The 27,852-nt window shown below is 39.6% G+C and overlaps 4 protein-coding genes across 10 annotated transcripts; 2 read left to right on the top strand and 2 right to left on the bottom strand.

Moving 5' to 3' along the window:
• The first annotated feature begins 2,116 nt into the window (after positions 1-2,116).
• On the top strand, positions 2,117-8,788 carry efcab14 (EF-hand calcium binding domain 14). Its single transcript, XM_029452922.1, has 9 exons — positions 2,117-2,791; positions 3,484-3,632; positions 3,776-3,921; positions 4,181-4,279; positions 4,378-4,485; positions 5,789-5,941; positions 6,058-6,157; positions 6,245-6,376; positions 7,261-8,788. Exons 1-9 carry the CDS (start codon positions 2,616-2,618, stop codon positions 7,437-7,439), a joined length of 1,242 nt encoding a protein of 413 aa, XP_029308782.1. The 5' UTR covers positions 2,117-2,615; the 3' UTR covers positions 7,440-8,788.
• A 52-nt stretch (positions 8,789-8,840) lies between these two features.
• znf830 (zinc finger protein 830) lies at positions 8,841-10,049 on the bottom strand. Its single transcript, XM_029452923.1, has one exon. It carries the CDS (start codon positions 10,019-10,021, stop codon positions 9,005-9,007), a length of 1,017 nt encoding a protein of 338 aa, XP_029308783.1. The 5' UTR covers positions 10,022-10,049; the 3' UTR covers positions 8,841-9,004.
• A 35-nt stretch (positions 10,050-10,084) lies between these two features.
• Positions 10,085-20,367, top strand: LOC115022076 (ankyrin repeat domain-containing protein 13C). 2 transcript variants are annotated; one of them, XM_029452914.1, is made up of 13 exons: positions 10,085-11,016; positions 11,164-11,205; positions 11,856-11,960; positions 13,976-14,061; positions 14,281-14,326; positions 14,556-14,622; positions 14,766-14,910; positions 14,996-15,127; positions 15,978-16,139; positions 16,224-16,303; positions 16,873-16,971; positions 18,785-18,885; positions 18,984-20,365. In XM_029452914.1, exons 1-13 carry the CDS (start codon positions 10,647-10,649, stop codon positions 19,112-19,114), a joined length of 1,566 nt encoding a protein of 521 aa, XP_029308774.1. In that variant the 5' UTR covers positions 10,085-10,646; the 3' UTR covers positions 19,115-20,365. The 2 variants fall into 2 exon arrangements, with proteins under 2 accessions (XP_029308774.1, XP_029308775.1); XM_029452915.1 differs by lacking the exon at positions 10,085-11,016 and having other exon boundaries at positions 11,172-11,205; positions 11,855-11,960; positions 18,984-20,367.
• A 427-nt stretch (positions 20,368-20,794) lies between these two features.
• On the bottom strand, positions 20,795-27,848 carry LOC115022077 (serine/arginine-rich splicing factor 11-like). 6 transcript variants are annotated; one of them, XM_029452918.1, is made up of 12 exons: positions 27,542-27,848; positions 26,652-26,785; positions 23,974-24,089; positions 23,574-23,654; positions 23,426-23,463; positions 23,172-23,305; positions 22,916-22,988; positions 22,370-22,489; positions 22,167-22,256; positions 21,975-22,040; positions 21,577-21,769; positions 20,795-21,383 (listed from the first exon to the last, which is right to left on the bottom strand). In XM_029452918.1, exons 1-12 carry the CDS (start codon positions 27,661-27,663, stop codon positions 21,285-21,287), a joined length of 1,266 nt encoding a protein of 421 aa, XP_029308778.1. In that variant the 5' UTR covers positions 27,664-27,848; the 3' UTR covers positions 20,795-21,284. The 6 variants fall into 6 exon arrangements, with proteins under 6 accessions (XP_029308778.1, XP_029308781.1, XP_029308776.1 ...); XM_029452921.1 differs by having other exon boundaries at positions 21,561-21,769; positions 27,542-27,847; XM_029452916.1 differs by having other exon boundaries at positions 20,795-21,479; positions 27,542-27,847.
• Positions 27,849-27,852: the final 4 nt, after the last annotated feature.

Below are 27,852 nucleotides of genomic sequence, written 5' to 3'. Positions count from 1 at the left end.
GAGAATATGAGAAACCCTGCTGCGAACAAAGTGTGAAAACAAGTGTTTTGTAGTAATCAGTCGTGGGCTTCTAATGCCTGAAGCTCCCTACCTCGTGGCTGTAGATTGGAGGAGCCATAAATTGAAGTGTCATCCTTTCAGTCTTAACCCCGGAGACTCCAGCGAAAAGATGAAACACCTCTGATGCTTTGATTTGCAGCCTTGTGCAGGCAGGGATCAGTGCAAGCCCTCAGCGTGATGCTTGTCCCCTCACCAGGTGTTATTAGTGCACACAAGCAACTGATTGAATTTTGCTCTGCAACCCGCACGTCACTGCTGGATTCACAGTAAATGCATTCAAAACAATACAATCGCTGCCTCCCAGTTTAATGCACTTAAACCACAGGGCAGGCACATCCTTCCGACTATTAAAATATTAGCGTCGAATTTGTGTGGATGGCAACATTGCTTTGAGAAATTGTTTTCTGAGGATATTAAAACATCAGCAATAGGCTGTCATGCCAAAGTCATACTGAGACGCCGAGTAGCATCTCAGTTCCTTTGTGAGTTTGTAAATTGGTCCAGTGTCATTATTAATAGTATTGTGGTGTGGTAGGATGGGGGGCCAGGCACATAAAGGAACATCCTTTCAAAGCCAAAAGCAGACCAGTGGGAGTCTATTTTCAATGAGAAAGAGCTAAAGGCCAGTCTGCAAAGACCCTGCTTCGACTCAGCCCATGTGTCTTGCTGGGTCGGCCCAAAAGCGCTCCAGGTCAGCTGGATTTCTGCCGGACCCCTGCTGGAAGAGGCGAATTGAAACAAAATATTAAATCCTGTTTCATAGAATGTAGTGCATTCATGAAAATATTATGTCAAAACCAAAACACACTGCATAAAGACCTTTGGAATAACCTGTAGATTTAACAAAATACAGGCTACAAACGTGCAAATTAGAGCTGCAACGATTAGACAAATAATCAGTTAATTGACAGAAAATTACAGCAATATTGATCATTTATTCATTATTCGGGTTGTTTATCAATGAGAAATGCCAAACATTTGCGGTTTCTCAAATAGTAGGATTTGATGCTTTTACGTTTGATTTATATCATTGTAAGATGAACATGTTCGGCTTTTGACAAAACAAGCAATATAAAGACGTCTCTTTGGTTTCTGGCAGATATTTGACTGACAAATAAATAATCTCTATAATAATAATAATAATAATGGGTTTTTTAGCCCTCGTACAAATGGCTCTGATCAGGGCTGGCATTGTAGTGGAAATCATCATCAATATATCAATAAGGATATATATCACAATAAGGCAAATATATGCCAAATCCCATATGAAGAACTCAAAGCCATATTCCAATACATAACAATACTGCTTTCACAGTTGATTATGTTGACTATAACACATACCTCAAAAATCAAATACTGCAACAAAACATAATGGCATGATAATAAACCCATAAAGATGACCAACTTTTCTTTGGATTGTTTCACTGGACCTTGTAATTAGCCTCATAATTAAAATATATATATATGATAATAACCTTCCCTTGGCTGTTCTAATAAGCAGAATAAAAGCTTAGTGCACATATTTAACGAAAGTAAATTAATTCATTTTGAAAGGGGCAGCAAAGATGCCTCTATGGTAGATAAAACATGACAAAGTGAATGCCTAGAATATGTGCGCCCCTGCTTCTCAGACAGCCTCCGTCCACCACTGCTTGGAACCAGCTACAACAACATATTGTTTTTTCATCAAACAGTCAAGTTTAGCTTGGTACCAATGTACAGTACATCTAGCACTTTTTCGCCTTGTTTCAAATAGTAGTAATTCTTACGGTACACGCCAGAAGTCCTTCTCGTTGTTTTTAGCTAGTTCATACCATTTATTTTTTTCATTGATATATCCAGCCCATTGTAAGCTTTTGCTTATTCGACTTACTTACATTGTTCTTGACTTTCTGCAGCATCAATCAAACTGGCTGTCGGAGGAAGGCGGTGTTGTGCTCTGTGTCGCTCCCGGACAGAACAGAGCACAGGAAGTTGTAGCTGCTCGCTGCACCAATCAGCTGAGAGGTTACTTGGACGCCCTGCAAAAACAATAAAGGCAGCTGTACAGATCGCTGGAAATACAGTGTAGCATATTTAGATTTTACGAGAGACAGGTTTTATCAATCTACTTAAAGATTTTTTGTAGTGTTTCCAAAATAAGCGATGAGGTAGGTCTTTTCAAACCTCACAGAGACGATGTGATAGCAAAGTAACGATAGCCAGCTCCTGTTAGCTACCGTTAGTAAGGTGTCAGGTGATAGCCGAGTTAGCGAACGTATGTGACAACCCGGCAGCTAGCGGCAAAGTTGTTTTGGAGAAGCTTTTTGGGAGAGTAATGCCGATCAGCTGTTGCACATTTTAATGTATAGTTGTAAATCAACAAGGTAACCAACTGGTAAAGTCCGATGTGTGTATCCGTTAGCAACGTTGCGTGGTTGAAATTCAAGCTAGCAAGAGGACATTAAGTTAGCTTAGCTGCTACATAAACGATAACATCCACCAAGCTGGACAAAACTTTGGATTTAGTTGGGTTTAAATCGGGCTCAGTGGGTTCGCTGACGCCTCAGAAGAAGATGAAGAAGAGGAAGGAGCTGAATGCCTTGATCGGACTCGGTGACAGCAAGAGAAAGAAGACAAAAAAGGGTTCCGGTCACCGGCTTCTCCGAACCGAGCCGCCGGACTCTGAGTCAGACTCCAGCTCGGACGACGACGAGTTCAACAACCTGAGCAGCGGAGCTAATTTTGGGAAGTGAGTGATAAGTTAAATAACTTTTTGTTGTGGTGTAACATATAGTATGAGTGTGTTTTTTAAAGGTGTTTAACTAGTCATTAACTTCCTGCATAAAACTGCCATTACATTTCCAAATAAAATGTAAAATAAAGGTAAACTAGTTAAATAAGAAGGTTGAAATATTTGGTTTTAACAACATTGACAATAGCTACTTCTCATCAACTACGATTATTCCGTTTTTTTGTAATGTATGCGTTTTTTTAAAGGATTAATTGTAATGCAAAAATATTACATCTTGAATCAGAGAAGATGCAGAAAGAGTCCTATTTTCCTTTGACCTGAAACACATCATCTTAATTGTAGTTTAAAAAAAAATACGATTATGTCCAGATCAATCCAGTTATACAACCAACTTCTTCTGGCTGATATTAAAGCAAAAATGATGCATCTTGCACATTAAGAAGATATCAAGTTTTTTTTGTTTACCCCTGAAGCATGATATCAGCCAAATTAGAAATAATCAATAGTACATTCAGCATGAATATGATATAGTACGTATCAACTCGTATTCTGAAGCATCGTTATTTACCAGTAATCCTCATAATTCCCATGACACAGCATGCAGCCTTCTGAAAATATCTCCTTCATTAATAATGAAAGAGGCTGTGCACTTGTAATGTCTAACATTACCACATTTCTTCTCTTTGCAGAAGAAGCTACACACAGTGCTGTAATGTGTGCTACCCCTTGTTTCTGTTCATCATACTTGCTGCCTGTGTTATGGCCTGTGCTGGACTCATATGGATGCAGATTGCTCTGAAAGAAGACTTGGACTCGATGAAAGAAAAGATGCATAGCAGTAAGTCTCACTGTCACACACCTACCTTATGATCGGTCATAAAAAGGTCCTTTATACACTTAATCCTGTTATATACCAGTTACGTCAGCATTCCTTTTTGTTTTTAACACTGCTGTTAACATTTTGTAATGTTTTTATAACAGTGGAATCCAGCCAGAAGGTGTCATCAAGTGAAATACCAAAACTAAGTGAGGACCTGAAAAACAAGGAGAGAAAGCTTGACGACATTGAAAATGGGGACAAAGGGTTGAGCAAGCTCTGGTCTAACCTAACAGAAATGAACAGAAAGGTCAGTTGTTTTGTTTGTCACTCAGAGGTTTTTAAGCCACCTTAACTTTCACGTTGTCACACATTAACCACAGCTCATGACAAAGTGATTGAGAATATCTAGAGAGTATTGCATTGGTCATACTTTGCTGAATTTCTCTTGACATTAACTTCCCAACATAATGCTGTTTTTTTTTGTTTTCTTTGGAAGTACCTTAACATATTGCTAATTCTGTTGTATAGATATAACTGAATATTTCTGTGTCATTTTACTCCTGCAGATCAGTTTGCTGGACTCTGCAGTAAACCATTTAAAGGTCAACTTGAAATCCGCCGCCGACTTAATCAGCCTTCCCACTACAGTTGAAGACCTTCAAAAGGTAAATGCAAAGAGAACTGGATGGGTGGTAATCTATCTTTTGACTTTTATTTGTTGTACTGATTTTCATAACTGACCTGGTGGATTTTTCTTTTCCAGAGTGTTGCTACAATTGGCAGCACACTAACAAGTGTACAGCATGATGTGAAGACTATGCAGGCTGCTCTTGAAAATCCGAAGAAAGATGACGAGTTGAAGAAGACGATGGTAAATTCAAGCTAGTGACATTTCGAATAATTTCTTATTTGGATACTGAACCGCTGATATTATATCATGTTTGGATTAAATAGGATATCAGGGCTTGCAAACCTTACTTTTTAAAATATTTTATTTTGTCTGGTCTTGCAGAGTGACTGTTGCATACTGAAAAAAGAATTCACATCAAGTTAGAGCTCATATCTCAAAATGAATTAACAGTTGTGTCTCGCACTCACAGGGATGATGAAGGTTATTTTGCGATGAGTGGGAGAATAGTCATAGAGAATAGCCTTACCTTTCATAATAATTTGTCTTTATATTAAACTGCTAAAATGTCAACACAGTGTTTTTGGCAGATGACAAACATCACAGAGGAATCTGAAGCTGTGTTCCTTTTTTGTAAAATAGTCAATCGGGCTGAAAGCTCTAGTATTTTTCACATGAGAAAAGCACATGGATTTTTCATGAGTCAAAGTTAGAGTTCACTTATTTTGTTTGACAGCTTGTCTTTTTTCATTACATCTCTATGCTCACTGCAAAAATTGCTCAAGGCTGCTTTTCTCATTTTTTATTCATGCACAAATGTATGGAGAGCTGTGTTTTATAAAACAAGTTCACAGTGCATTGTGATTTAAGTGAATTTGTTCAGTAACTTGGTGTGCTGGTGTCTAAAGTGTTACTTCTCAGTTCCTAGCAGAGAAGGGTTGCTCTTGCATATTTGTCTCACTCAGAATTGAGGCAAATCTATTTGCATATAGCCAAAAATTATTCTGTTGATGATAAAATGTCTGCTCCACTGCGGCACTATTCCAAAAACAAGAAGCTGTGGTGAAATGTTCCACTGCCAGATTAATTTGTAATATTTATTTTTGTTTACCAACAGATGCACAAATGTTTTTGCAGTTCTTGTCGGGCTTACATCGACACAATTGTCGGGCTAAGAAGCTCCTGTCATTTCTTGGATCCACGCGTCGGGTTTCCATTCATAATGCATGAAACAAGTGCCAATCTATTTTGGGAGCTTAGATGCTTTAGTTTGCTGAGTGAAACTAGGTCAAATATCTGAGACATCTGCAGAATGTTTCCTCCTCTTTATTTTTCATAAGGAAAATGGGATCAGCAAATAATCCTACACTTTTACATATTGTTTTATACCGTGACCTCAATAATTATGTGGTCAGTGATGAATAGCTAGCTGGCTCAGATCTTTATAGTCTTGCCTGGATTCCGACAAGTCTTAGAAAGTTGTAGAAATGTCATCTAACTGTAAACTGCAAGTTGCTTTACATGGATTTATTTATTTTTGTTCTAGGACATAACAGACCTGAGGAACGCAGTGGGTGAGGCTAACAAGACGGAGGAGCTGCATCATTCACAGACCGATGAGCAGATCCACATCCTCCTCTCTACAATCGCAGATCTCCAGCAGAGAGTGTTGTCGTTAGAGAACGGGTCGAAGAAAAGCGTGAGTAATATGAAGCTTTGCAGTTTTATTTCTGCATTTTAAAAGGTTGAGAATCACTGGCCTAGACAGTGAAATTCAACTTGATGAATTTTACATTTCTTAAATCTGCATTACAGTCAAAGGTCAAAGACGCAGCAGCAATCACCAGTAAAACTCCAGCAACCGACATGCTGGCAGAAGCTACTACAACCAAAGCAACACCTGGGCATGTGCAAGGTACACTGTATGATAAAGCACTTTTTACAGCGGTATTTTCTTGCCCTATGTTATATTATAATTTGTTCTCCTTGTTAATTTTCACAGAGGTAGCCACACCACTGACGGAGCCACAGAAAAGCAGACTCCCACGCTTCTTAACTCCAAACCGCTCTAAGAGAAATGCTGAGACAATATGCCCGAAGAGGGTGCTCCTGTCTGGTGTCAGTTCTCTGAAAGGTGCGAACTACCACTCAGCTTTTATTAAACGTATACTTTGACATTTTGAGAAATACACATATTTGCTTTATTGCCTGGATCTAAACAAGTCTCATGTCGTCCAGTAAATATAACGGCTATTATATATGAAGTCTCCACTAGTTGCCTGGCAACCTCACCGTGACGACAAGACTTCAGGAAGTTACAGCTCCAATTCAAAAAGTACTCTGCACATAACTCCCCGTAAAACCTTAACTTGCAGTTTCTACATACAAACAAATGAGATGTAACAAGTTCTTAAGCCAAAAAAACAAAAACAAAGAACAGTTCTCTTCAAATGTTCCTTTCTTTTTTTCTAGTTCGGTACCCCAAAACACTGTATTTCAAATGGCAATCGTGTTGTCTTCCTCTGAAACTGTTAAAAAAAAAACGTCCACGCCAGCGACGCCATGTTTGACTCTATAGTCAGCGTGCTGCGCTTGTTCGTCTTCTTCTGTTTTATTGGTGGATTGTAAACCAACTTTTAAAGGTGCATACAGCCTCCTACTGTATCACAGTGTGCAGATGCTGTGCTTAAGTCAATGAAAACAATGTGGCTTCGTATTAGTGGCCGATAATTTATCTAATTTAATTATTGGGATAATACATAATATAAATGTCCCATTATCTGAGCCAGGTTTGCTGCTTTTATCTATGCATATTTACAGATGCATAGACAGCAACAGACAGACATGTGAGTGATCTCAATCTCTTGGCAACAAAGCAAATAAGCTTATTTCCCAAAATGCTGAAAGGCTACAAATTGTATTATAAATATTTTCAGTTTTGCAAAGTGCCATTTCAAGAGTGCCTCGTAGACGAACCTGTTTTTGGGATCTTTTTGAATGAAACTCTTCTTTTCACAGACTTGGAGGACATCTTGCAGAAGACAGACATTGGTCATAATTCACCCGGATTGACCTATCGAAGCCTGAGGAAAGTATTTGGAACATCAACTCCCAATGCTCGTACCATGGAGTGTTTTGACAATGACGGAGACCACAGGTTGTCCCTGACGGAGCTGAGAGCTGCTGTAGGTGTGTGAGCACATTGTCACTGACAGCAGTGGACAGTATTGAACACCCAGCAGGGTCTGGGGGGTATGAAGTTCCTGACCCTTTTCTGTAACTGCTGCACTTTTGTGAACTGAATATTTATCATACTGATTGTGGAACAGTGGCGCTGGCATGCCCCATACTCACTCCCCCTCCCCCCGGTCTTTTTCAACACAATCTCATACACAAAATGTACGCCTAAATTTTAAAATGAATCCATACGAGTACCTGTATACAGAATATTCCGCGTTTTATTTTTGGCAAATTTTAGGGTTTACATTAAATAAACCGTGGGATGTGTTGTGAATTATTTTGAATCCTGTTTTCCTCCATCAATTCTCAGACTTCCTGCACCTGTGTTTTTAGTTTTTAATTTGTCTTTCCCATCTTGATGTAACATTTTTTTGTGTATTTAGCTTCTCTGGAGGCTGCTGTTGTCAGTCTACTTCCCCACAAACACCTGGTACAAATCACCTGAACCTTAATTGTAGAATCTGAGATAGAATTTTAGGAATGTTTACAAATTAGAAACTGTTTTTGTGAGTCTTTTGTTTTAGCAAGATAATCCTAACAACTGAAAAACACTATTGAGCATAAGAGTTTGGATTTAGGTATGCTCTTTTCTAAGCTAAAAACAATTTCAGATTTCTTTCTGCAAAGTGTTTTCCCTCATTTATTTTAAGTTAGTTGCTGTAATTTCATTGTGTTTAAGCCATCTGTACATTTGTGTTTGTTTTTTTTGGAGCTTTCAGTTTTACATGTTTTGAAGGGCTATGAAAACTTTGAATCATTCAGAAAGAGTTTTGAAGTGGTAACTCATGAGGCATATGTAGCAATAACAAAATGACATAGATATTGCTTGTTTAGAATTGCATTAGACAGAAGGCACACCTGGCTCACAATGTGCAACAGGTAGTATAGGAAGCACTGACCATGACTCTTGACTTGATCCATTTTATTCCATTTTTATGGACCTAATAAGGGTGTATTTACATAACAAATTTGTCATACTTAAACAGTGTTGTACTCTGTAAAAATGGTTTAAATGTATTCTCACAAATTATCTTGTGAGGGGGGTTGGTAAAATTTGTTTTACAGTCTTAATCTCAACATTGCATTTCTTTTAAATATAATTCTGTTGTGCTTTGCATGTTGCTTATAATGTAACATGAACAAATTATTTATAAACTTAACATAGTCGACTACTTGTTTTTTGCAGGACAATGTAACAGCTTTGACCATAGTGGCAGATTTTGGGTCCATGCTGCTGCTGTACATGGGGAGGTTTTATGAATGTTTTTTGTGTGAGCACCATTGAATAAACACAAAGTTAAAGGTTTGATTTGTGGTCCATCTTAAAGCAACTAAAGTTTAAGTCATGAACTGAGAAACCTTGTTGATCACTGCATCACATTTAATCCAGTTTGAAATATACAAAAAAAGGAGTTCAGGATCTTTTAACAAACATATTTACATGTATTGGATTGCTGACAAACTTGAGCAAAAAGACACACATGGCTTTTTTCCCCCACAGTTATATGAGCACTAGAGAGACTTAGGCCAGTGCCCCTTTAGCCCTCCAGTCCCGGGACAAAAGTCCCAGCAACTCCTCTTCATCCTCTTCCTCCTCGCTGGCATCTACCTCCATATGTTCCTCTGTGGGCAGATGCTTGCTCTTCACCACATCCCGCTTATCTCTCAGTACTTCAACCCTCCTGTAACACTCAATTTGTTCATCAATTTCGTCAATCTGTCGTTCAAGGCGACCCTCCTCGTCGTCCTCCGCCACGATGGCCTCTGATTTTGTGTTCACCTGTCGTATCTCCTTTTGAAACTCTTCCCACTCCTTGTCCATTTGATCTTTGGGTGCGTCAACTTTGCGCACTTTAGCATCTCTAACAGGGTCGTCGAAGAAGCCCTCGGGCAGTGCCTCGGCTGTGTTGTCTTTCTTTTCTGTGCTTTTCTCCTGCACGTCTGCTTTGAGGATGGATCCTGAATGGGAGATGGATGGTGTGGGTGGGATGGAGCTGTCAAAGAAATCATCAGGTAGTTCTGCAGGTTCGGCATTTTGAGGAGGGGGATTTGAGGTTCCTGCATGAACTGCCTCTTCAGCACTTTCTTCAACATCATCATCATCATCATAAACTCCAGCCAACACACTCAGACCTGCAGATTTTTGAGTAGAAACAGCTGCCTTTTCGCTGGGTTTCGCAAAGAAATCTCCGGGCAGCACTGACGACGAGGGTTTCGCCTTTTTCCCGGTGTCGTCGTCCTCCTTGTCCAGTGCTTTCCTCTTCACTGGTTGCATCTGTGGTGCCACTGGTTGACTCTTTCCTTCCTTAAGATCGGAAACTTTCTCTTTGTGCTGTTTTCCCAGAACATGCGCAGGCCACAGTAGGTCGGACTTCACCTGCGAATTGCACAGAACACAACTGAGGTGCCCGAGACTGTTGTATTTAGCAAAAGGAGACTCAACGCGCGTCTTGTCTGTTGTTTGCCTTTGTTTTACCCTCATCAAGCGCCGGAGTTCCTCCTGATTTACAACTTTCTTCCCCTTCTTTGAAGATGCCATTCTTGAAAACAACGCAGCTTGTTAGCTCGCTAGCTTCTTGCTTTTGCTGTGAAGTAAAAATGCGTCCCGTGAAGATGACATCGACTGCATGAAGCCACGTTCAAACTGTCCGTTTGAACGTGGAAATCTCGCGAGATTCTACTCTCGCATCAAGCTAGCAGACATGTTAGCTCGGATGGTTTATTGTACCATCCAGTCCTCCTGAATTTTGCCGCAAAGCAAACGGAATTCGATACCATTTTAAAACGTAAATCCAAGGAGCGGTAGAGACAATGATGTAGTCGTTTGCTATTCGTTTACATTATTATCTGTATGTTGATTTAGTGCGTGTGTGTTCTGTTATGTTTAGCATTATTCTCTGTTTTCATCGCCGCACCCACCATATTTATTTTTATATTGTGGGCTAGCTAGCGACCGTTTGTTGGGAGCTAACGCTAATACAGGCGGTGGAGCAGCAGGTGTAATGCTATTTGAATAACAGAGCGCAACCAGCTAGCTATTAAAAAAGTGGCTTTAATTGCTAAGAAGCTTATTTGAAATCGTATTTGACACAGACTTACGCCACATCTTCCTTAGAGTATATCCCAATTACGTTCATTTGTTAGCCAGTTAACGCACGGTAGTCATGACAGGTGAGAAGATACGCACAATGCGAAAGGACCACAACAAATCAAACAAAAATGAGGAGGTATTGGACACGTGCGATGAGACCTCTAACGGGACTATCCCTAACGGTACTAGTAACCATTTAAAATCCAACAAGGCTTTTCAGAAATCAGTCAAAACCTCGGTTCTGCAACAGCAGCTCAATGCAAACAACATTAACGGCAATCCATTATCTATTGGCACCATTGTCAATGATAACAACAAGAACACGATAATCCTGACAAGTGAAGACTTGGACTTCCCCGTTCACGAGTGCGTGTTCAAGGGAGATGTGCGCCGGCTCTCCTCTCTCATCAGGACCCAGAGCATCTTGCAGAAAGATGTACATGGTAAGTTTTCTGCTATTACCTGATTTGTTTATTGAGTAATTTTTCAAATTCATTACATAACAGGTATCTCTGATCACATGGTGTTATTTATGGTAATAATAATATTTATATGTACTTTGGAAATCATCTGACATGCTTCTCTTTCAGGGAATACACCTCTTCACCTGGCTGTGATGATGGGCCACAAAGGTAAAAGTGATAAAAAAATATAATGTATTTAACTAAATTTCTAATCTTAACAGCCTATTGTCATACACAGGATTAACTCAAATGAACAAAAAAGCTTCTCAGATAGTAATCCACTGTGCTCCATGGCCTTTCATCCGTCATAATGTGGTTTTATTATTCTCTTTATTAAAGAGCACTTGACATCCTCAATGAAGGCCCTTTTTAAAAGCACTTCAGTTCTCTTTCCTTTTTTAGAGTAGCCTCCATACACTCGTCATGTCCTATCTGACCTCTGCAGTGTTGGGATAGCATACTGTTTGTATACCATAGTTAGTTATTTTAGAGAAATCCATATAGTTTACTGATTACATGCAATGTTGCCAATTTCAGGGAATTGATACTTTGTTTTGCATTGCAGAATACTAAAGTCAATTATATTTATATAGCCTCAAATTACAAATTAGGTTGGCAATATTGTTGATGCTGACCTGAATGAGTAATCATAATGCACTGAAACATATTCATAATGAGTTAAATGTATCATTATATAAAGATCAGTAGTCTGTTTGAGCATTACATATTTTATCTATTTATTATATTAAATTACAGAATTGACAACAATATAGATGGAATCATTATAATTATATAATCTTTTGTGTTTTTATTTCAGAAGTGTGCCCTCCTACTACTGGCCCATAATGCTCCTGTAAAGATAAAGAACGCACAGGGATGGAGCCCTCTAGCAGAAGCCATCAGCTATGGCGACAGGCAAATGAGTAAGTTATGTCAACACCGCTCTGAAAAGCTGTCTTCTGTCCCGGGGTTTTAATATTTGGATGTGTTTGTGGTATCAGTGGCATACCTGCAATCGTACACTCCCGGTCACAACATTTAGGTCCAGTGCTGACTGTCTGACAGGTCGATAGATTTCACGAAGGCTCTGTGGTGTCAGCTTTAGTCTCTATTTGTCTTCTGAACGAATGATCATGCTGTAGCAGTATTGGCAATTGTTAGCTCGGTGTTTGTGCTATTTTGTGTTGCCAACTGAATGATAAAAATATATTTTTCTAATGAAGAAGGAAAGTATGATATTTTTACTTCTCATGTTTAATAAAATACACTACATAAATTAAATCTCCGGAATCCGTGCTTTGCAGAAACATTTCCTGGCAGTGTGTACAGTTTGAGTCTTCTCTGATACCTTTGTACAGTTTGTACAGTTTGTACAGTCACATGAGGGATGAAATCAGTTGTTTTGCCCACAGTTTAAATCAAATCAAGTTGCACAGAACGCCTATTTAACATATTATGTTATGAATTGTGGAAAAAGGCAAAGGTACCATTGGAGGTCACAGCATATGTGTGAGCGTTTTTATCAGTCATTTAATTGTTTAGACGGATGTCCGATCGGTCCAGCTAAAAAGCTGAAGGTGGAGATTTTCCTCTGAGCACTCTTCATCCAGATGTGCTGGAACGCAGCCTGAACGATGGCTTAGTGTTAGGCAGCCCTGAGCTTACAGCCTGGTCCCTCCCCTCCCCTGCTTAATGATGCTTCTGCTTTTAGAGCTGACATCCAGTGAAAAAGAGTCAAATGACATGTGAAAGGCACCAACTAATGCCTTTGGGATGAAATCACTGCCGTTTTCTTTTTTTAAATTGTGTTGTTAATTTTGTGTGCTTAATTTAAGATTATAGAAAAGGGCGGGCAAAGTGTCTCATGAAAGGACTGTATACCTATTTTTGTGCCAAAGCTAAGCTGACACATTTCTCTCACTGCCACTTGCCTAGATAACCTGAAATAGCAGCATCCCTTTCTTACACAGTCTGTGATGAAGGTTGTGAGGCCCAGCCGTTTGAGAAATGACCCTCGACCTTGTTAGTATGCGGCGCAACGCTAAGTGCCCGCTGTGGCCGGCTGGTTTGGGACTGGGACCAGGAATTGCGCTTTAAGAAGGTCACACCACTCACAAGGGTGAAAGGGAGGAAGATAGGGGGGGGGTGGGTACATTCACACACATGAGGAAGGATATGCAAATACAGGCATAGCATGGGGTTTGTTAGATTCTATATCTTTGGTTAAATAACATGCAGCACACAGCTGGCTATCGCTCAGTGAGAAGGACAAATGGAGAATAATGTGTGCTCGATGACAAACGTGTGGGTTTCGCACTTTTCACAAAACACTGCAGTCTTGTCATCAGTCATCACCTTTCGCTTTTACACATGTGCACATCGCGTCAGCAGCTCGCTCACTGGTTGTCTGTGTGTGCAATGACGAGCTGCGGCCAGTGCTTCATCAGCACTTCTCTTCTCAGGCACGTCCAATCTCAGTCCAATGTTTTTCCCTTATGTTGATTTGTTGTGGTCCATGTGGTATTATTAAGCGTGTGATAGAAAGAGCTGCACTTCACGAGACAGTGAGTTGTATTGGCTCATTTAACCAGTGCTACTGATTCCTGTGAACAATGTTACTTCTGTACAGGAGTTAGTTGTAGCAGAATTGTGATGCTTCCTCGTAAGTTATATGTGCAATAGCGGCGTCATATTAAAATCTCACAAAGCACTTAACTAGAGATTTGACACCCGATACCAATATATCTGTGATGAGAAAGATCGGACAATATTATTTATATTTCAGTCCGACTTTAGTTGGAAATACAAGTGTACACCGCTCGTGTAGCTATATTCAGGTGTGAAGATGGTGAACGTACGACGCATCATCATCCAAGTGTACATTTGTGAAACCTCTTGTGTATTTTAAGTTGTCTCTTTCTCACCCCCGTGTCGTCAGTCACAGCAATACTGCGGAAGTTAAAGCAGCAATCCAGGGAGAGCGTGGAGGATAAGAGGCCAAAATTACTGAAAGCTCTGAAGGAGGTGAGGACCGCTCTGCCGTCACTTCCACACCAAACTCAGAGTTTGAAACTGCTTTTCATAATGCATCACTGAACTTTCACTCCGCTGCAGGCTTTGCATTAATGACTTTTGCCTGTCCTTGAGTATGCATATTAACTGCTGAATTGCATACTGTGAAATCTTCACTGCGCTGTACCTTTTTGTTTTCTGACCCCTGACGTGTTTGTGTCTTTTCTGTAGCTTGGGGACTTTTATCTGGAGCTGCATTGGGACTTTCAGAGCTGGGGTGAGTTGTTTACATTACCATATTTTCAGCCATTATTTCAACATTGGTAATCGATAAGATCAGCTTTAACTTGAAATCTCTTCGCTGAGTTCTTCAAAGTTGCTGAACGGGTCAGCTGTTGCCTTACTTAATGATTTTATTATTAAGATAACTGAGGTTTTCTTTTCTTCTATTGTCAGTGCAAAACCTGCAGTATGAAATGTGTTCTTCACACTCTTCTGTATTTTAGTGCCTTTGCTGTCCCGGATGTTGCCATCGGATGCTTGTAAAATCTACAAGCAGGGACTTAACATCAGGTAAAACTGTCCTGTATGAGAGAATCTCTTTCACTGTGAGTGTAAAGCAGCAAACGGTTGATATCCAGGTCGAGGACTTAAAAAGATTTAAAAAGTAGGACGGAACAATCTTCACACGCGCTCTTTTTTTTCTTCTTTTTTAGACTTGACACCACTCTCATAGACTTCACTGATATGAAGTGTCAGCGAGGAGATCTTAGCTTCATTTTCAACGGCGAGGCGGAACCCTCCCAGTCTTTTGTGGTTCTGGACAATGAAGCAAAAGTGTACCAAAGAATACACCACGAGGTGAGTGAGATCTTTTCCACATCGTGTCAGCAGCTGTTTTAATATGAACAGCAACGCCTCACTGCCATTGTTTATTGCCCACAAGGAGTCAGAGATGGAGACTGAAGAAGAGGTGGATATTCTGATGAGCAGTGACGTCTACTCTGCAACTCTGTCCACCAAGTCCATCACTTTCTCTCGCAGTCAGATTGGCTGGCTGTTCAGAGAGGATAAAACCGTAAGCTTTATGGGACAGACCCTTAATAAAACACACAACTTGACACAATCAACAACAACATATAAAAAAAATCCATAAAAAGGTATTTACAGTGGCTCTTTTTTTACAAAGTGATTTGCAAAAATATAAATGAGGCACAGTTGATGTATAAAAAATGAAGGCACATTAAATGGGGGTTAAAAATATCAAAACATTACATTTAAGCAGGTATGTTTTGACCTGCAAGCCTAAATTGTTAACATCTGCTATTCTATGTCTCCCAAACGTATCATTTGAATGAGGCCTGGTTGTTTTATAAGTGGTTTTACCTCACAACCCCTTAAAATGGATCATTGTCTACTTGCGACCCCTCATCCGATGAGATGAGAGTAGTGTGAGAGCGATTTATAATTTTGTTTCCTCCTCTCAGACTGTTTAATTTAAATAATGTTGAATAACTTGAGTTGTGAAGAGGGGAAAGTTTTGAGCTTTCACAGGAAACAAAGATTAGAGGAAGGATATAAAAATAGCAACGGATACAATTTGTTTTTCTATGCTTCGTCTTGTTTCCGTTCCTGTAAATGATCTCACAGACCCTCAGGTTCATCTCACTAATACAAATAAGATATCATCACATGTCTCCATACGGCCATCGTAGCACAAGTCTTGATGTTTTGTTGCACTGTGAATCTAAAAGATCCGTGTGTACGTTACTGCTCTGTTCACTGTCTTTTTATAAACTCGTCTTGCTACGGGGATGAGAGAATAAGGACATTTGAATCATTTGTCTCCTGAGAAGTTGGTACAGTCCCACCCTCAGGCTGCACCTCGGCAGTAGTGCTGATGGAACGCCTGCTCGTTCTCTGTACAGGAGATGGTTGGAAACTTCCTGGCTGACTTCTACACGGTGAACGGTTTGGTGCTAGAGTCGCGGAAACGGCGAGAGCACCTAAGTGAGGAGGACATCTTGAGGAACAAAGCCATCATGGAGAGCTTGAGTAAAGGAGGCAGCATCAGTGAACACAATTTTGAGGTGAGAGACAAAGAATGTTCTAACGTCATCCAGCAAAGGTCAACCGTAACGGCGCCCTGACGACTGATGTTTTCTTGTCCCCAGCCTGTGAGACGGCAGTCTCTCACAGCTCCCGCGGCCAACACTATTTCTTGGGAAGAGTACATCGCTGCAGATCAAGGAAAGTGAGTATCTCCGTATTTCTCCACAGGAATGCCACGTGGTGAGTCACCGGTTAACGAGCTCGTGGCGACAACAGTGTTTCCGATTTACGGTGGAAAAGCTATTCGTCGATGAAGCTCAATATCTGTACGGCACTTTAAATCTGAAATATTGCCAACTACGAGCTTTTGCTTTTTGCTTCAACAGCAAATCCTCCACTATAGTCTCGTCGGTCAACTCTCCCTACACTCGTCACGTGAGCGGTGAAATCCTCCTACGCTGTGCTGCGACTCTGCTGCTGACACTTACATTTTATAATAGTAGACTGACAAAGTTTTGATTAAACCCTTTAGTATTTTACAAATATATTTTTTTATTTAATAAATGAGAAAAACGCAAAAATAAACTAAATGGGTTTTATTTCAATAAAGAGAGAAAAGCACAAAAACGGTGAACAGGTGCTGTAATCGGTGTATGCCCGAACACCGACTACCGTCGCAAGCCCATTACTTCATCACTCACAATTAATCAGGGCAGTTGCTGATTATTAATATGTCTTTTTGTGTTTGTCTGTGTTTCCTCCTGCCTTCAGGCCACCTCATCTTGGGAGAGAGCTTGCGTGTAAGGAAAGTAAGAAGAACTTCAAAGCTAATGTAGCCATGAGCCAGGATTTCCCTCTAGGCATCGAGTCGTAAGTACATCCCTTCCTCCTCAGATCTATTTACAAAGCTCTTTGCACAGATTGATCCCGGGTGAATACACTTGGGATACTAGAAAAGGGTAATGTAGAGATGAAATAATTCGGATGAGATAATTGGGCCAGGTACACGCTCTTTGTGTGGGGGAGCCACCGATGAGATGATTGAAGAATCAACTGCTCCACCATGTGACAACAAATTGTCAGTGTTTTTGGATTATTATTAACTCAACTAGGCCACCGTGTTGGCTGTACTCGGGCTGTTTGAAGGGAAAGAAACCTACTCACCTCTCTCGCTCTCTCTCATTTCCAATGCATGAATGCCTTACGTAATGCACCTGCAAGCTTGTGGAGTCTCTTATATTATATTAGAGCCTGACATATACGGGGGTTTGAAGTTAAGATTTCTTTTAATCTGCTGGTGGAAGTAGAATTGTCAAAACACGAGTGTAAATCACTACTTTAATGCTTTAACGACCGTTATTTGCCTCGAGGAAAATAAGTGTTTCTTGCTTCACATTCTTCAGTTTTGTGTATATATATATATATATATATATATATATATATATATATATATATATATATATATATATATATATATATATATGCAGGAAACTTCTTAAGTTTTGATTTCATGAATCTGAAAATGGTGCAAGTTAATCTAAAGAATTGGGGATGGTGTAAGCGATCTGTTCATGGAGAACAAGAACGTTAAAGGATACTGGATGTTACACTGAGTGGATGAGGAGGTAGGATTCACACAGGATGTGGTTTATGTGTTTGCCTGTAATGGGTTACAGGCAGTGCTGTAAAAATATTACTGGGACATAATGTAGTAAATTGCTTTATTTCCTCTACTGAATAAACCTAAATGGAGCTGGTAATAAAACCCCACCCTTTATAATAGCTAATGGGTTTTTAATGTGATTTATTTTCTTCTCCCTTTCGCATTCTGTGCTTTTTGTAATGTTGAAAATATGTTGTACTTACTTTACTCTTAAAATGTTCAATTTAAAGTCGTTAATCAGCAAAAAAGAGACCAACGTTAGGATTTGTAGAGGATCATATTATCTTAAGTGTTGAACGAATACATTTTACTAGACCGTAGCGAATTGGATTTCAGTTTGATTCTAACTATTTATTTAGAGAATCTTTTACAACTGGGATGTAGAGAGAGTGTAATTCATGTGATGGAAGACCGGTGGTTTTTATGGAGTTGATAACCTCTGTCAAGGCTGACATACCAGAGTTCTGGTGTCTTCCAACCTGGTGGGATAGAGACCGGGTAAATCTGAGCGGTGGCAGGATTATTAACGTAATAAGATGGAAAGTGTTATACCTGCGTAACATCAACGTGTTCCCATTCTTATTGCGAGCATGTTGACATGCAGACGTTAGTCTTTAGCTCAAATCATCACTGTGCCTAAGTACAGACGCACAGCTGCAGGGCTGTGGACTCTTAATTAGGTTTACTGGTTTTCTTTAGTCTTTGCTTTTTTTTATTATTGTAAAACAGGAACATCTGTTTAAATGAAACAACCTTAGAAGGGGACATAACTCTTCGGTCGAACTGCTCGTAGAAATAGGAAACCTGTGACGAGGGATTAGAAGTAGACATTGTAGCCAAAACGCACTATTGTATTCCATGGTTGTACATGTTTATAGTCCTTTATAGAAAGGGACCAAGTTTCCTTAATCACTCAAGTTCAGTTTGCCTTCCCTTTTTGTCGTTGTTCAGATTTCAGGAAATGTTGGTAAAGAAAAGGCTGTGAAAGAAAACCGCTGACTCACTTTCCTCTGCCTCCAGGTTATTAAACGTGTTGGAGGTCATAGCCCCGTTCAAGCACTTCAACAAACTCCGGGAGTTCGTTCAGATGAAACTTCCGCCTGGGTTTCCAGTTAAACTCGGTATGTGCGTCGACCTACCGCTGTGTTCCCGCGAGTGGCGAGCTCGTCGAGAAACGATCACACATAATGTTTTTCTTCTTGTGTTCTCTCCCTCGCAGACATCCCCGTCTTCCCCACGATCACAGCAACTGTCACCTTTCAGGAATTCCGCTACGACGAATTTGAAGAGTCTACTTTCTTCATCCCGACTGAATACAAAGAAGATCCCAGTCGCTTCCCCGACCTCTGACCTGTAAACACATCTGACAAACAGGAAATGACTAGCAAGCTAATGTGTTTGAGAGGTGGAAAACAAAAAATGAGGGAATCCTGTATTGTTTTATTCCTATATATAGTATCTGTTTAAAAAAAAAAAAAAGGGAACTGCTCTTATTGATCAGTTATTGATCATTTCTGCTGATTGATCGCAAGTGAATCGATGCATACAGATGTAACAGAGCGCCATCTAACAAATAGATGCATATCGGCAGTTGTTTTTTGTGTGAAATGAGTGAAAGCTTTCATTGTACTCGCTGTTCACCACCTGAGCAAGTTACATGCGCTGCTCTGTGCTGCTATTCTTTTCATGTGAACGCTGTCGGAAGACACAGCCTGGACTCTTCACCGTCACTATTTTAATATCTACTCTTAAATTCTCATCTCCAAGACTGAATTCTCATTCTTGAAACTGCACTGACACCGTTATCTGTAAATAAGTCACGTTTCATCTGCAAACTCACAAGATCACAAATATAGCTATATCCTCAAACTGAGCTTAATATTCATTTATAAATGATGTACTATACATATGTATAAACTCAAAAGGTGTTAACACTGTGTAGCAATACATTTCAAGTACGTAAGAATGTTTTTAACCAGGTGGGAGAAGGTTTAGCATAAAAACACATTCGTAACAGTTCGATATCAAAAGCCTTTTCCCCTGGGCAGGACGCAATCTCCTGTGTTTTCAGGTTAGCTCATGTTACCTCTTGGCTGTCGGTTTGTCGTGATAGTATGAACTCTGTGCTCGGTGTGAGTGGATACTTGTACTGTACCAAGGGTTGTTGTATGTGCGTTTGTGTGTGGAAGATGGGATATCAGGTAAACTGTTAGTTTAATACTGCACTGATATTAAGTATATTTAAGGCATGCTACGGCTGTGTTGGCCTACTAGATCACATGCATCTTTAAGCTATATTCTCGGAGCGTTTGTTATATATCTGCAGATTTATTGGTACCAAGATTAAGGAAAAACTGAACATTGTAACACTAACAGCTTTTTAGTGTTTACAAATTATCTCCTTGATGGTAGTCTGCGCATATGTTTCTCTTCTTTTTAATCCAAGGAGAGGAAACTAAACTGTGAAGTTGATATTGCTGGATATCCCAAAACTGTCCGGATGGGAAATAATCTGATCCATTGAGTTGTCTCTGGCTTCAGCTAACATGTACCACAACCATACCTACTTCACTTCCCTTTAAATAAAGCACCAGCATCATGTTTCAGCAGACTTTGTGCAAGTATAATAAAAATACAGTATTCCATACAATAATTGGTCACATATTTTACTATATCAGGGTGTCACTTTAATGTTTGTGTTTCAAAGCAATAACTGGCTCTGCTTTATAGCAATATTGGACTTTTTTTTACTTACCGGTAGGTATATTTGTTAGATTAGCCAAAAACGGGCATTTATGTCTGGTTTCGGGATGCAATTAATATTTTAATTTGGTTAATTGAATAATAGTGATCAAAACTCTAATTTATTCAATTAACTAAATAAACGCTGCAAATTCTTTTTTACATCTGAGAAGGCTGGAAATGTCTGAATGAGTAGTTATTATAAAATAGTTGCCGATTAATTTTTTTTTATCAATCTGTCGTTTGTCCCAATCTGGTTATTGTACCCATTAACAATTTCTGAAAGACTTGGTTCTCCAAATAGGCTTTATTATAAAAGAAATCCTTGATAAAACAATCAACACTTTCAAATAACAAGAAACAAATGTATTAACTGTTTTGAGAAAGTGGAAGAAGAGGCCTGAACAACACCACAACACAAAAAGAAATAAAATGTAAAAGATACAATATGTGAAAAAAGTGACAAAACCTGACAACACAAGCTCTAGAAAAGCAAAGCAAGCCTACTTCCAGTTTTAACCGACTACGATTGTAGAGGCAAAAAAAGCATGTGGGTACTTTAAAGCAATGTGACAATGTCATCAAGGCCAACTCTCTGCAAAAATGTCAATTCTGCATTGTACATTTGCTAAAAAGTTGCCGACTCTTCTGTGCGAAAAATCAATACATTTGACGCTCACTTCACATTTTAGATTTACCCCAGTGGGGGGGAAAAAAAAAGTTGTAACATTCACAACCAAAACAGAGGGTAAACGAGGGACAAAGAAGGACGGACCACCTAATCACTGACATCCATGTCCTCTTCTTCATGGTGATCGTCAGCGCCGTTAACTTTGGCCTGCTTCACAGGCCGTGCTGTGCCGTTACCTTCTACAGACTGAGGAGACAAAGCAGAGTCGTCAGAATCTTTCCTGTCCTCCCTCTCCTTCCCGCTGTCATAGCCTTGTTCTTCCTCATCATAATCCCTGGTGATCTGTGAAAGGAAACCAATGGATGTGACATTTTAAAGCATAGATAGTCCCAGTCTAGTTTACATCAGAACAGCAATACTCACTGTAAGTTCAACATACTTTGCTGACCTTCACATCTCCTTTCTCTCCGTCAGATTTCCTCTCCCTGTCCCTCTCCCTGTCCCGCTCTCGTTCTTTGTCTTTACTTTTCTTTTTCTTGCTGATGGAGCGTTCGCGTTCCTCACGATTGCGCTCTTTATCACTCCTGCGCTCTCTGTCTCTTTCCTTATCCTTCTTCTTTTCCTTCTTGTGTCTGTGGAGGGAGATGGGGAAAGGTGAGGCGTGTGGATGCACCCACACAATGGATATTTAGCTTGTATGGTCTCTAGACCAAAGAAATAATTACACATAGCACACTTTTACTTCTAGTTTGGTAAGAAAAATTTATTTCCTCAGAGACTTAAAACAGACATGCAGTGATAGTTTTATACATAAATAATTTGCATCGTCCCACCAACCTTCGAGGAGACGGAGACTTCCTTTTAGGAGGAGATCGGGTCTTGCTTCGACTTCTCCTGCGTCTCCTGTGCAGCAGAACAGGACAAAAAGCTGACTACTTGAAAACAGAGATTGGTGGCTGCAGTATAAAAGTTTGCTTACATGTTCAATTCTCTTCTTCCTGAGCACACAAAAGCCTTTGCTGTACTCACCGGTCCTCGCTGCGTGACCTCCTGGCTGTGCTGTAGCTTTTAGGTGGTGTTTTGGATCTTCTTCTCCCCGAATCGTCTTTCTTTCGATCTCTGTAGATACATTTGATGGAAGAAATGTAAGATTTCTGACAGGCTCAATTACATCTTTAACTTTTATTGGCATGAAGCAGGCTTGAGTTAAAGCGTTCACACGGATGACCCACCTGGATTTGCTCGGAGATCGCTTGCTTTGGTCTCTGGAGTCGGTGTGTCTCCTGCGGGGGCTTTTGGAGCGCCTCTTGCTTCTGGAGTTTGACCGTCGCCGTGATTTGCTCCTGGTTCGCCTGCAATCATGCATTCAGATCATTTACTTCAGGGGTGGGGAACCTTTTTCCTATAAAGGGCCATTTTTGTTTTTTTAAACATCCTTCGAGGGCCATACTAATTATTGAACTCATAACCTCTGCACATTTTTTTAAAGACACAGCCCATTCATTTCGTGATGACACGTTCCGCTCGTGTTGTGTTCAAGGACCCTGACCAGGAAAAACACTCAGTCGCCCATTTAAAAATATTGCCATCTAGTTTTTTTTGCTAGTGGATTTTTTGCGTGCGTTTTACGAATGACCTCGAGGGCCGGATCAAATGGTCTCGCAAGGTATATGGCCCGGAGGCCGGAGGTTCCCCACCCCTGATTTACTTTATTCCCAAATGACAAAAGGCTTCTCCATCTCCACTCTTCAGATGAGTAACAGTAGCATCACACACACCTGTGTTTTGAACGGGATCTGGACCGCCTCCTCCTGGACCTGGACCGAGAGCGCTTCTTTTTGCTCTCCTTATCTGCAGGACAGAAAAAAACAGAAATTGCGGAGGATTGTCAAAATACAAAGCTTGTGGAAAATGGCAAAAGAAATAGGAAAATAAGAATTATGCTTATGTAACACTGCAATGCACACAAGACTGATATTATTGTAGACTGCAAAGCCAACATCCTGGTAAGAAAAAAAGCATTTGTGCACTCACTTCCAGGTTCAATAGCAGCAGAAATGAGCGACTGAGCCTCTCTGACTCTCTTCATGGCCTCTTCGATTTCTTTATTAGATGCGTCAGCCTTCAGGCTTGCACTCAGGTTTAAGCCTGCAGCCAAAGGATTCAGTCTGAAGAAAAGAATATTAATTAGTTGACTCATCATTTCTGCAAACACACCAACACGTCTATTTCTTTTGTCTTTAGTTTAAAACTGCATCAGGCACATTTTCCACTTTATACCAACTTACTTTGGATCCGTCATGAACTTTAACAGCTGATCTGCAGCCTGTAAAAAAAAAAGTGGGAAGGTTTGTCTATATATGTATAGATGCATATTTCACTTCACACGTTTTGGATAATATTTGCTAGTCAATGTCATTCAACAAAACCTCTCACCTGGGGATTCATATTGTGTCCTGGGAATCCAAATGCAGCCATCGCATCCATGTTCGGAACACCGAAAGGGTTACCTCCCATCTGTAATGAAAACAAACACACCAGCACGTAAAGGCACTTGTGTTATTGCAGCCGATTGTTGAGATCGTGGCATCGTGTACTCATGAGACAGATGAGGCCGGATCAGATCACTCTTTCAGTTCCAAATAACCATTGCACGAAAGCATCAACCACAAATAACAAACATGTTGCGCCTCTTTTATAACACTTAACAGGCTGTGTTTTTAAATGTTATACAATGTGACAACAGCAAATTGAATTTGTAATCTTTTTTGTAAATTCATGCACTCGAATGAGATGGTATATTTTTCCATATTATTCAATAATCAGAGAGACTTACCCCAGGATTAGAGATGGGATTGGGCGTTGGAAGAAGTCCTCCTCCTGGCAGAATTCCTGCAACAGCGTTTGCTGGCGCCAACAGAGACAAAGCTTTAGCCTCATCTGGAATAGATCCTACAGGAAAATAAAAACAGGCATTAGGAGACAACAACATCTTCACACACACATCAACTACAGAGAAGACACTTTGGAAAAGACAAAGAACAAAAGTCTTCACACTGCAATTCCTCAAATTAGGTTCAACAAAATGGTTACCTTACAGATCAGAGAAAGAGTTCCCTTAATTCAACATAATCATTGAAGTGACATAACTATTGCTGGAATATATCACACTACTCCAATGAACACTGCCAAGAATATATCACCTGAACGTGTTTTTTAAGTCATGAACCAAAGGTTAGCAAGCACAGCTGCTTCTCCAGTTGGGTGAGCCCTCAATTTTCATTGAGACGTTTACTGAAACAAGCGACTCACGCTGGCGGCTTCGCTACTAAAAGCACACAGAGAAAAATCGAGATACACACAACAGAGAGAATTTTAGGGATTTGGCAAGAACACTATACAAACTATCAGTGTTTACTTACCAAAAACACAAATGTCACAGCATATAGTGGTATGTACTAAATGACAATAGCAGATATAGGGTGGGTAGCGTGTCTGCTGTAAATCATTTATCTAGTATCCTTACCTGCCACTGCATCAATCAACCAATAAGATCAGAGGATGACTGGTTTCATTGATTTGCGCTACCACAGCCCAATTTAAAAAATAATTTGATGATCTTTATTTGCACTGATTGTATTTAGAAAATGGCCAAATTCAACACATATATATATATATATATATATATATATATACACACTATATATATATATATATATATATATATATATATATATATATATATATATATACCTCATAATCATCTCACAGTAAATCCACACCCAAAACAACTCTTTCACAAAAAGACATGACCTAAATATGGACACACAACAATGACAACATTTAAATAAAAGAGCACACTGAAGAGAGAAATTGCTGCAGGAGACAAAACTGTTGGATGGTATTTTCAGCAGGGCCTGGTATACAGGACTGGCTGAGCCAGGAAAAAGAACTGTAAAACACAACAACAAAAGAAGACCACTGTTAAAGAAAATATTTGACCAACATAATGTCATGTCGGTTGGGCATCTTAAGACAACTTATGATGAGATGTAGAATGACTATCATATAAGATATCCAATCATTGACTACTGTTCCTATGTTTAGTTGCACAATTAGCTGCTCTCATATGGGTAAGTATGTGCAGTGTCAGCTGCCTGGGCATTGTGATTATTACCAGCCAGCTTTAACAACCAAACCCCAATAACAGCCTTTCAAAGCTTTTTCGTTCAAGACTAAATTTACACATTATTATAGGATAAGGCTGACAATATAAAAAGTGTTGCTTATTGGCATCAGTACCTTCTGCTCTGTGTCACAATCCCATGTGTTAACTCTGAAATCTTTAAAAACAGAGAACACACATTTCTGCAAAACTGTCTCATACAGGAGTAAATAGTGCATTTATAGGAGACTATTTTCAGTGGTGGATTAATACCCATTTGGTGTGCCATCGAGTATGTAAGGCTGAAAAAATTCATTACAGTGCCTGCGTTCACCATAATGAACTAAAAAGTCACCCAGTGCATCATTGTGGTTCACTGATGTGCTTTTAATAGTTTTTCATCAATTACTTTCTTTTTTTCATAGGATTTGTTGACGTCAAAAAGTTAAGAATATTGCCAGCCTTATCTGATAAGGAACAATGCTTTCGCCTTAAAATGGCTAAGCAGCATTCCAAAGAAGTGTCGCAAAATGAGCATCGTTTCAGCCTACAGCCCCGATATCTGACCTTTATACTCTAAACAAAACCACCTAAGAAAGATTAATTAGACAGAAGGAAAGAGAAAGAGAAGGCAGAGAAAGAATAGAGGACACGAAAAGGGCGGGGTGGGACTTGAATGCTTGCTGGCCTTTGCAAATGTCTACAATCCCCTGTTGGCAGGCAGAGGACCATTTTCAGCCATCCACGAGGGGCTGCTTTTGCCTTCTTCACTACAAAAATCACACACACACACATACACACACACAAATAACAGAGAGAAGTTTAACAGAGGATAGTCCAATACGGGGGAGAAAAAAAAAATGCATATGGTTAAGAGTTTTAACAACTTCACTTCACTTCACTTCACTGCGGCGGCCACAGCTTGGGAATGTTCAACTCCTAATCTGTAAATGTCTGTAAAGCAGAATTTGGTATACTGCACTTACAATACAGAGCAAATTATTGTTTTAGGCAGAGACATACCGCGTGATATGCATTTACCCAAAGAAATACAAATCCAGTTTATCAAAAGAATTGCATTGTGGTGGTAAAACAGCTACGGCGTTGCTACCACAGTATACCAAATATCTGACAATAGCACTTCTTATAGACAATGGGAGGGAATGGCATTACCAATATCATTGAAATTATCTTTAAAAAGCTCATATATAAACAGTCCAAGATGAGTTGACTTGTTTGGTTTACAAATGGGATAGATTCAATCTTTTTTTACTCTTTATGTATGTTCCATATTCATGCCATTCAACCGACAAGGACCACTCATACATGGAAATAATGACGTGACAAACCTTCAGCAAACGGAACCACAATCAATGCTCTGTCCACAAAAACGGTGTTAGTCAGATGTTGGGATACTCCAACAGACTCTGGCTCCTGGAACTTCACAAAGCACACCCGCGATGTCACCGGCATCTGAGAATCACTATTGAGGAAGTCAGAAATATTATGTTAAATAGAATAAAATTAGAAAACAATCATCTAAACAATGAATCCTTTTTTTTTTGTCCTGTCTTTTGTGGATCAACCACTTCAGGGGTTGTACAGCTTTTGCTGTTCTGATAGGTCTAGTCTTGAAATATGCTACAGACATACTTTGGTATTAAGTATTGAACTTTTACATTTTTGGATTACATGAAAAATGTAATGTTTATCAATAGTCATAGACAGGATTTTTTTGAAAAATTAAGGAAAAGGCTAATATTTTGTTTATTACCTAAATGTCTTACATATGAATAATTTACACCGCATGTGTGCATATGTATGATATTACACCTCTTATGAGTTTATATATATATATCAAATACTTGATTATGCTCCTTGTAGTTTCTGAGCCTTTTTCTTATCCTACTATACTTGTCTTTGGGCACATGTGCCGAAATACACAATTAATGTTAGTATGATAAAATAGCTCATTTTCTAAATGTCTTCAGTTGCGGGGCATACATGGGTTAAATAAATGTTAGTGTAGGTGTGTGAGACATAATCAACAAGTCAAATTACGATGAATTTGAACGTAACATCCGTTGGTGTTAGGTAACTATAACGTTATTAGGTGTCTGGTTAGCATGTTAGGCCTAGTTACGTTTCTGGCTCTAAAAAAGTAAACCTGTTTAGAAAACCATACAAAAAATCAGTGACTTCATTACAATTACAGTAAATCACCAGATAGTCAACTCACTCTGGTGGAAATAACTTCAGTTCTTCGATGGTTCCCAAAAAACCGAACAGTGTTCGCATCTGTTCCGATGTTGTGCTCGGCGACACATTCGTCACCTGGACCACCTTCGTGGTGTAATTCATTTTCTCGATTAAAACCGTTTGAACAATAGCACTGCAGTCAACCAATACACTTAAATTAAAGCCACAGTTATCCGCAGGATATTAAAACAGCGTGTTTGTAGGTAATTTAGCGGGCTAGGTGTTAGCTAGCGACTACGTCAACAGACTAACATATCGCCGCCATATTGTAATTCGGGAACGAAGTGCGCA

The sequence above is a fragment of the Cottoperca gobio genome, chromosome 17 (assembly GCF_900634415.1).
Source record: "Cottoperca gobio chromosome 17, fCotGob3.1, whole genome shotgun sequence".
Classification (NCBI taxonomy): domain Eukaryota; kingdom Metazoa; phylum Chordata; class Actinopteri; order Perciformes; family Bovichtidae; genus Cottoperca; species Cottoperca gobio.
The sequence above is the reverse complement of the archived record's forward strand: the minus strand, read 5'-3'. Positions and strand labels throughout refer to the sequence as shown.